Genomic DNA, 9,473 nt, shown 5'->3' on the forward strand with positions numbered 1-9,473 from the left:
TTTTTTTCTGGCGGTGTTTTTTTTTTTTTTTTGCCACTACGCAATCACAAGCTGGAACAAACTCTGAACGAACGAAAATTTTGAAATTGAAAGACCCGAAAGAATAAATTGAAGTTTGTTTTACAAAGAAATTTGAGAAATCGTCAGAAACAACGTAACAGTGTACACAGCTCTCTTTCATTGAGAAATAAATGGCGTTCTAGTTAACGTGACGTTCAGTAGCTAAGATATGAAAGAAATTAAAGGAATTTGGACATTTCGAATAATTCGATCTCATCTTATTCACCAGTTCATATTTAAAAAAAAAAAAAAAGAAAAAACTGTTTAACACTTCCAGAAGTATACAATTTACTTTTCCATAACGGACAAAGCAGATCGTGACGAAACAAGAAAGAGGAGAAAGAGGATTCGGCGACGAAGAAAAGGCAAAAGGAGGAACAACCGGCTAACTTCGTGTAATTCATATTAATAATCTCAAAGGGCGAAGCAATCAGGCGAACGGTCAGACTTCCACCCTTCTGGGCTACTCCTCCCTTCCGTGTCAAATTAAACTTACAGATTCGGGCAAATGGAGGGAAAATAGTCGAACGAAAGAAATATTGTATTTTTTATGAGAGAGCCACCACCCCCTGAGCTCAATTGGATTTCGCCGCGCAGGAAAATAAAGAGAAATAAACAGACAGATAGACAGAGACAGAGAAAGAGAAAAGAAACGAAAAGAGAAGAAGTGTTGAACCACGGCGACGAAGAGGAGGAAAATATCGAGTCGGTTCCGGGCCGGGATCAAAGTTAAACGAATGCATCCCACGGAACACAAAGGATTTCCATGGCACTTTATTACAGCGAACCACTGCGCGCCACAGTCTCTCTCTCTCTCTCTCTCTCTCTCTCTCTCTCTCTCTCTCTCTCTCTCTCTTTCTCTCTTTCGAGTTTTCGGCCCTTCCGTTTTCGACCGTCGCTCGTTTCGCATGGCCGAGAGGGAATCTTAATGGAAATGTAAATTCGCGCGACGAGCACGTGCAACGGCGGGGACTTTGGTCGATTCGTTTCGTCGCTTTCCTCTCTTCTTTTTTTTCTTTCTTTCTTTCTCTCTGTCCGCCTCTCCTTCTCGCTCCTTTGACCCTTTCGCGTTTTCCTTTTACTTCCCCTCCCTCTTCTTCCCTCTTTGTTCGCGCCAGCGCGGTCCTGATTGAAATTTTTCGTCCGGGGGAACGCGGTCGCGAACGGATACTTCGCTCGCCGCGCTTTCCACCATTTTTGTCCTTTTCTCTTTTTTTTTTTTTTTTTTTCTTCTTTCCTCGACCTTTTTTCTCGGGGGAATTCCATTTTCCAGCGGGCGACGAAAAACTCCGTCCGATCCTACGTTCGATTTTAATTTAGCTTTCACAATTTTCGATTAAACGGCCGCCCCAGTCAGGAGGCACTCGAACCTCTGATGGAATCTCCACCGGTTGGATCAGGAATTGGATCTTTCCGTTTGACGAGAGTGACGTGTCACACTTAGGTTCCATTTTCGCGGGACGCCGCGTCGGGTTACCGCCTGACAAAGACAGAGCGAGTTTGTAATATGTACTCCATGTGTCACTTTCGACAGGCTGGTTTCGGCTTTGCAGCCAATCGAATTGCTGATCCATTATCGCGCAATCTGTCAACGCGTTGTTAGACAAAACTATGAATACATTTTCGTTACTTCAATCACGTTAAGCGATACTCACGAAAGTATTTTTCCGTCTCTTTCAAACATTCGTTTCGTTTCTGTAAAAACGCAAACGTGAATTTGTTCACAAATTCGACTCCTTTCCCCCGTAGTTGAATAAAATTCTGCGAGAATTATATTAGAAAATGTACAGACGCAAGTTTGGTGATGTTTCAGTAGTTTTTATTTTCAGTAACCAGCAGAGAAATTGTAAGGGGGAGAACGTGACGACGCTCTCTGTCTTAAAACCGCACGGCGATCCAGCAAAATAGAACGTCAAACGTAAAATGGCACTTGCGGTTTTGCAACGCAATCGCAATTCGCGGCTCGCTAGGATGACTCGAGACAATGAAGGAAAAGAAGAAAAAGAAAAAGAAGAAGAAGAAGGAGGAAAGAAAAGGGAAAAGAAGAAAGTCCTGACGCTACGAGACGCACGTGTCCTTTTTACGAGTGCCGCAATGTCGCGCAGGCTACCAACGATAAAAGCTTCTGATGATTCCATATCTCTCCCCGTACCGGGGAGAACACAGTCTGTTCGAATCGAATTTTTGCCACGTTGAAATTTTTACTTCTACACGTTCCGCGAAATACACTCAATTTCCCCGATGGAACATCGTCGAAGGAAAAGCGAGATGCTCCTCTTTCTGGGACTTTTAAAAGTTGAAACTTCACTTCGATCGAACGTTGGTAGGAAATTATGAAAATTATTTCCAATCATGAGCGACTAACAGAAATCTGTCGTTTTTATTTACATAACATATAATTTATTTGTATGAAAATTATATCCAATCATGAGCGACTAACAGAAATTTGTCGTTTTTATTTATATAACTTGCAACTTGCTTATATAACTAAGCAACTTGTTTATTTTTATTTTACGTATGAATCGTTTTCTTTTTTTTTTTTTTTTTGAAAATTTTTTTTTTTTTTTTTTTTTTTTTTTCTTTTTTAAAACATTTAATTGCTAATCTCATTCACGATAGAAATATATCAGTTTCGCGGTTTGCAAGTTTTGCAATTGATATTTTTAATTTGTGCATCGTGAAAAATGATACCTCTTTTTATATCCGAAACATTCTACACTGTGTCAATCAGCATCAAATGGATATATAATAATGGATATACGTTGACAAAGCGTAGAAGTTCGCATTCGGATGTGTAATATGTAAAATGCTCGAATGTAAATACAAGCATTCCATGTGGTTTGAATGCTCTGGATTTACATACAAGATATATCTTTCAGACAACGAGCGGTGTATATAGAAAAAAAAAATAATTAAATATTTTCAGCATTTTTTACTAGTGTTTTATGCTCCGAATAATACGGAGTCATGTAAAAGACTCTCTTAAAGCGCACGATTATGATCGTGACGTTAATATGAATCGAAGCATTGCATAATATATAATCATTTCGTCAGGACGAGACACCCACCTAGGGTATTCGTACAATGTTCGCTCATCATAGATATCATCATTCCTGTGTCAATAACGATACAAAGTAATATTCTTTTCTTGTATTTAAGTAAATGTTTTTATAAAAATTAAAATTTATTATTTATCTTGTTTTCTTTTTTGGTCCGACCTGCATTAAGTTTTTTCTTTTTTTTTTTTAATCAACGCAGAGTAGCGAACTATATTTTTTAACTATAAATGAAAGTTACATTTGCATTGTATTTATATATCGTATTATGCTATATATTGTTTAGTTGTATTCAGATATTAGTAATTTCTGTTTTATATAATACAAATGGTACCTATTATTTTATACGTAGAATTGTTATTAAAATATGACTGAAAATGTATTTATTGTTACACACTTCGAGGATAGCAAGTGGAAAACTCAATGTTTAGACATTGATTCACGATATCACATTTTAAATAATATGAAATATATTAATGAAATTAATTGAGAAGTTGTTCCACTGATGTAATTTAATAAAACAATTTAAAAATATTTTTTACAAAAACGTGTAAATTTAAAGAAGGTATTAATACTTATTTTAAGTATCTTCTTAATCAACATTGATTTATTATAGATTTGTTATTTTATTCATAGAAATATGTACATACGTTAGAAAATTCAACTGTTCATTTTTATTGTAAAAAGAGGGCAGCATAAAGCGGACCCAATGTGTGAATATTGGATAACAAAAGTAAACGAAGCGTTTCCGTAAACCGTGAATTTGGTGTAGAAGTATCCGTATCTCGCCAAGCGATGTTAGCGCCTTCGCTACGCGTGAAAAGAGCGGGTGATGGAACATTTTCGCGCATATAGGCCCATACACATTCTTTCATTATAGTATTTATCTACAATAAGACATGTTTTATTTTAGCTCTAGATATTTATGTATCAGATTATCATTGAATATCATAAAAACCAACCTGATGCGGTTCTAAAACTGGCAAGACATCTCTTATACTTGCTAACGGAGGCGGTAACAGCTGACCAAGTGCCATAACGCTTACGAGTAAAACACCTTCGTCTATATTCCAGTTGGCCATAACTGTAGCAGCAATACCTCTTAATAAAACCGAGCAATAAGCTAAAGCTGGTCTGTACCAAGCTGTCAGCTCTAACAATGTCCACAATAATGGAACATCCTTGAATGTTCGATGGATTTGTAAATCTCGTTCTATAGTAACCTAGTACAATAATTGAATTAAAGTCAATTGTTTACTTTGGTTTACAACTATAGCACTTCAAGACGGTTAACAATACCTTTGTAAATTCTTCATCAGGCCATGGTAATCCATTATACATAACATCAGGTGAAACTAATTCAACTAACAATAAACTGACCATTGTTAAAGCATCTAGATTAACAGGATATCGTTCCGATTCACGATTACTACAACATGCCTATTGAGTTTAGATTTTGAATAAATTTTTATTTAATAGTTTTATTCGATATGATGCTTTATAGAAACTTTACCTTTATTACATCAATCAGTAGTATTTTATTGAGAGCAATAATTTCTTTGTCAATGTTATTCTGTGGTGGTAGTCTCCGAGGACCATGTCCAATTACTCCAGCATGAAATACAGAAGAATGTTTCTGAGCTAACATCGTGCTTGTAACCTAAGTCAAACAAGATTTATATAATCTTCCATAGCAGTTATTATTTACATTTTTATGCTTTTACCTGTTTGTGATTTTGATGCAAAAGTAATGTTTCCTCAAACTTTGGTTCAAATTTTTCCTTTGCACCGAAATATTTAGCGGGATCATTATTGATACTGTGTTCCAAAATTTGTCTTAGAGCTAAAACTCGAGCACATGGAGAATAAAAAGTTAAATCTTTTAATAAATGGCAAACAATTTTCACACCTTGCTGTTTTTTCGTGATATCTAAAATCCAGAATTTTATCAGAATTTTTTTTTTCGAAAATCAAAAACTAATTAGTACTTACCATCTTCCACTATGCATAAAAAGAAATACTGAATTACAGCTCTTGTTAATTTTAAAGTAAGTTCTACATTTGGGGTAAAATTATCTTTCTCAGGCATGCTAAACAAGTCCAACATTTCAGCAATGTCATTAGCTAAATCGAAATCAGTCGTCTTTGTTAACAAAGCGGAAATTTGGGGCAAATTAAATTTTATAGCTTGAGTTATCATTTTTGACCGAAATACTACTGCCTTGTTAGACCTTTCCCACCTATATAAAAAAAATTACATAAATATGCAAATAGCATAAAACTCTTTTAATGTACTTGCTTACTTCAGCAATATTGTAAGATTTTGGAAGAATCGTCCCGGTTCTTGTTTCCCTATGACACTTCTGTAGTTTATATCCCTAAGAGATTGTTCTACTATTTGTGTAAAGTAACTGTGGCTAGCTAATATATTTTCAGTTTCAGACTTATTAGAGGAAAATAATATGATGTTATTAGAAACAAGTCGTATCAAAGCAGCAAGATGAAATGTAGTTACAGCTTTGATTAACATATACGACGCTGCAGATATTAATATATTGGGGCTTTGACTTCCAAGGAAACATAGCAGTCTAATGGCTGTCTGAACTCGCAGCGGAATTTGACTTAAAAGTAAAGGTAATATCACTACAAATTCCTGTTTAATTGAATTTAATAAAGCAATATTTGCAGATTGTGGCCCTTGTGTCCTTAAAAGTAAATCAATTTCTTGCAATACTAACTCTAGTATCTCAGAACATACACTTTTCACACTTTGTGCAGCATTAACGCTATGATATCCCACATTACTTGTGCTCAAACTTGTATCCAATAAAATATTTATTAACTGAGACCCTCCTTGTTCACATCCTAGTATCAAGTGAACAGTTAAATCTACTAGAGCTTCTGGTTGATTATCAAAGTATCTACACCAGTCTGATGCAAATAAAGCTAATTGTGGGATAATATCTGGCTTTACTGCAATAAAAGAGATAAATTACATTTCCATTTTTACAATGTTTGATATATCTACTTACATGTCTGTAACACGTCACTAGTTATTGCTTTTAAAAGAGTTTGCGAAAGAGAGGCCAAATTTAAAAGAAATGGAACAGTAGCCAATTTCTGATTCTTTGTATCCTCATCTATATTTACATCTTCCTGTAAACTCCACTGAAAATTATCGTTGTTATTATTATCTTTATTATTACTATTAACATTATTATTAATATATTTCAAAAAAAGCATCAGTTAATCGTAGCATGTAGTACAATTTTTACTTTGAATAAGTCTAATAATGCTGCTGTAATATCTTGAAAGTGACTACCAGCCAAATGCCCTAGAATTCCAACTACGGAATTCAATTTAGGATTTTTAACATTATGTTCATTTCCCATTGCACAAAAATCCTTCAAACCACATGACAATACTCTGGTAATAACTGTATTTGGGAAACAGCTTCCAACATGAGCTACTACCCAATCAAAATGGGGACTATGCAACACGCTAGTGTCTAACAATGCTTTGATGCAAGACTCTGTGTCTGAATGCATAAGACATTGAAGACATTGGGCTGTGATATCGATCAAAGTACGAGTGGCGCAACAAGACATCCATTGTTGAAGAAAATCATTAATTCCAGCATTCGAAGGCAAGTTTCCACGTTTTGCATATTCTGAGGAAAGTTTACCTATAATAAAAATAAAATCAACATTTCATTAATAACTTAAGTTGATCGTTAACTTGAATTATTTTAATGATTATAGACCTAACAGTTCCAATGACCATGCTGAAATAATTGGCGCCCACGCTTCTGGATTTCCATTAATGAAGCTGCTTAAAACAGTGTGAATCTCTGCTATTATAGTCTCCTCACATATCGCCAAGTTCTGATTCGTCTGGTGAAATAACATACGTATTAATAGAATAGCTTCAACTATATTATGGATTTTACGCAGACGTTGCACAATTGTTGAGTTTACCTCGAGCTGGCGAACATATTTGGTAACAGCAATAAAAAATACATTGCAGAAATATTCAAGCACCGCGTCTCTTGCAGCAGGCACATGTCGAAGTAAAGAGAGGGCTGTCCGCGTTACATCGAGCGTGCTCGTGCTATGAGTCGGTCGAACTGCCCCCGAGATAAATTTTCTAACTTCTGCCAGGATGTCTTCAGGCGATAACGTTCCCGTGGAGTGCAACATCTTAATTTTAGTCCCTCAATGAATCACGAAGATGTAAATACGATCATGTTTTCTTTTGAGTGTTTGAGGTTAAGTACAATTGTAAGACCAGCTAACATCGGGAAAGTTTAACGATTATAATGTTTACTATCATCACTGCTACTTTACATTCAAAGTTTGAAAAATATAAATAAAACAAATACGAGAAATAACTTAAAGCGTGATATGCAACAAACGCTCTTGCTTCGTTTAAATGCAAGTTTCACTTGCTGCCGATAGATCGCGCGCGGCACGTTTACGACTTCGATTCAAAAAGATCGAGTTTTTAAAATAGAAATTCTAAACTTTTAGTTAAAGAGGGCAACCATACAAAATGGTAAAATGTTAAAAACATTATGTGTTAGTTATAGTCGTATTATACAGCACGTATATTAATATGAAAAAAGGCCAATTTGGAAATATAAATTAATTATAAAATATAAATTTATTCGTTATTAATGAAAATTATTTTATGAACTTTCTTTCGTGTATTTGAACTGTAAGATTACATTCGCGCGTTTCTTCGAAAATTGTTCTTCAGTAAAAAAAATAAACGAATGTATTTTTAAAAAAAACATATGACTGATCGTAAATAAATATTCTTAAAACTATAAAAAGTGTATGCAATTGTACAAATGCAAAATAAATGACTTAATGATCGTTTGTTAAAACGATCGTCGCTTTTCTTGAAAGCAATAATTTCGACGTTTTTAAATGTCCATTAAACACTCAACAACATTTTATCAAAAGTAAGTTATGCGAATAACAACGTATAGAAGCAGTCTTCTCAAGAGATATTAAAAATTGTGCGCAGACGAAGAAGCATCTTTTCAGCGTCTTTTCTTTTTTTCTTGTTTTCGCGGCCTGTGCGGTCTCCTTGGCGTTACTTGAGGGCTGTTCTCAGAACATTCTACATCACTTGGGTCGTCCTGCAATTAAGTTTACAACGTGTAACAAAAGTAGAACAAGTATCAGAAAGACGATTTAGTTAATCACAAGAGACATGAAAAGATACTTTTAAAGCAGCTATGCCATCAGAGGGACCCGCCTGATAAATCACTATTGCTAGTAAACATACAACTTGAAACACCGCACCAATGTATAGCCCAAACCTTAATAACTGTTCGAACAAAGTCTCTTCTGCTGGGAGTAAAAGTCGCTTCAACTGTGGATCGGTATCAGCCATTTCTATATACTGAAAAAAAAAAAAAAGAAAGAAGAGGATGATCATCTCCATTTGTTTGTTGAGTTTTTACGCTTGAACAATTTTTTTTACAGAAATATACACAGAAAATTAATACTCAAGCATATAACGGACTTACTCCCACAAGTTTCGTTTATATTCAATTTGCATAATAAATTACCATTGTTAAATTGAAAACATTTGTATTTACGAAATATGAACAATTTTTCCAAGTTGGAATTGCATCAGGATATCTCTCGTTTGCAAGCAGCTCACATTTCGAACGCTACTTTTCTAAAAACACTATCGCATACTTAGAAATAATCAATAATCTAAGTTACAGCGATCGTGTGGAATTTTCGTGCCATACACGCTCGACAAATACTGCCAACTTCCTCACTGACGTTTGCGCCGACAATTACTTAAATGTCAGTTGATTTTCGCCGAAGCGTCGAGATATACGACGGAGTACAATTTAAAAAACAGATGAGCGAGATGATCAGACGCCAATCAATTTACCAACAAATATGTTTTATTCATGGATGAACGACACGTAGTAAATCTTGTAAATTTTTATTTACTTTTTTTCGGCCAACAGAGAGACAAATGTGAAATTGTTCGTCTCTCACTACTCCCTTGAAGTTGCCAGCAGAACGTTCGTTCATATATTTCAAACCAGATGTCGCTCTGATTAGCGATTCGATTTAAACGCCAACTACCAGCAATATGCGACATCAACGTCCTAAATCATCAACGCGTTGAAAAAAAGTAAATTTATAGTTAATTCGCGTAAACAGAAGTCAAGATAATATTCTCACAATAGTAAAGCGACGTATTCAGAGTCCTGAAAGCGAATTATATCTCACATTTGTCGGAAACAAGTTGACGCAGTTTCGGCAAATTGAAAATGGCGGGCTGATGGCAGCGCCGGAAGTTATCTGGTTTCGAGGCTTCATT

The 9,473-nt window shown here is 35.2% G+C and overlaps 2 protein-coding genes across 6 annotated transcripts; both read right to left on the reverse strand.

The window, feature by feature from the left end:
* Positions 1-3,718: 3,718 nt before the first annotated feature.
* On the reverse strand, positions 3,719-7,661 carry LOC122539056 (integrator complex subunit 5). 2 transcript variants are annotated; one of them, XM_043673651.1, is made up of 11 exons: positions 7,094-7,661; positions 6,880-7,009; positions 6,392-6,801; positions 6,149-6,284; positions 5,420-6,089; positions 5,109-5,356; positions 4,841-5,046; positions 4,630-4,776; positions 4,416-4,556; positions 4,079-4,339; positions 3,719-4,003 (listed from the first exon to the last, which is right to left on the reverse strand). In XM_043673651.1, the coding sequence occupies exons 1-11, from the start codon at positions 7,313-7,315 to the stop codon at positions 3,791-3,793; spliced, it is 2,784 nt and encodes a 927-aa protein (XP_043529586.1). In that variant the 5' UTR covers positions 7,316-7,661; the 3' UTR covers positions 3,719-3,790. The 2 variants fall into 2 exon arrangements, with proteins under 2 accessions (XP_043529586.1, XP_043529587.1); XM_043673652.1 differs by lacking the exon at positions 7,094-7,661 and having other exon boundaries at positions 6,392-6,762; positions 6,893-7,015.
* Positions 7,662-7,671: 10 nt separating this feature from the next.
* On the reverse strand, positions 7,672-9,199 carry LOC122539057 (protein anon-73B1). Of its 4 annotated transcripts, none has more exons than XM_043673654.1 (3): positions 9,098-9,199; positions 8,349-8,528; positions 7,672-8,262 (listed from the first exon to the last, which is right to left on the reverse strand). In XM_043673654.1, exons 1-3 carry the CDS (start codon positions 9,179-9,181, stop codon positions 8,164-8,166), a joined length of 363 nt encoding a protein of 120 aa, XP_043529589.1. In that variant the 5' UTR covers positions 9,182-9,199; the 3' UTR covers positions 7,672-8,163. The 4 variants fall into 4 exon arrangements, with proteins under 4 accessions (XP_043529589.1, XP_043529591.1, XP_043529590.1 ...); XM_043673656.1 differs by having other exon boundaries at positions 8,771-9,158; XM_043673655.1 differs by having other exon boundaries at positions 8,698-9,158.
* Positions 9,200-9,473: the final 274 nt, after the last annotated feature.

The sequence above is a fragment of the Frieseomelitta varia genome, unplaced genomic scaffold, assembly GCF_011392965.1.
Source record: "Frieseomelitta varia isolate USP_RPSP 00005682 unplaced genomic scaffold, Fvar_1.2 scaffold_189, whole genome shotgun sequence".
Classification (NCBI taxonomy): Eukaryota; Metazoa; Arthropoda; class Insecta; order Hymenoptera; family Apidae; genus Frieseomelitta; species Frieseomelitta varia.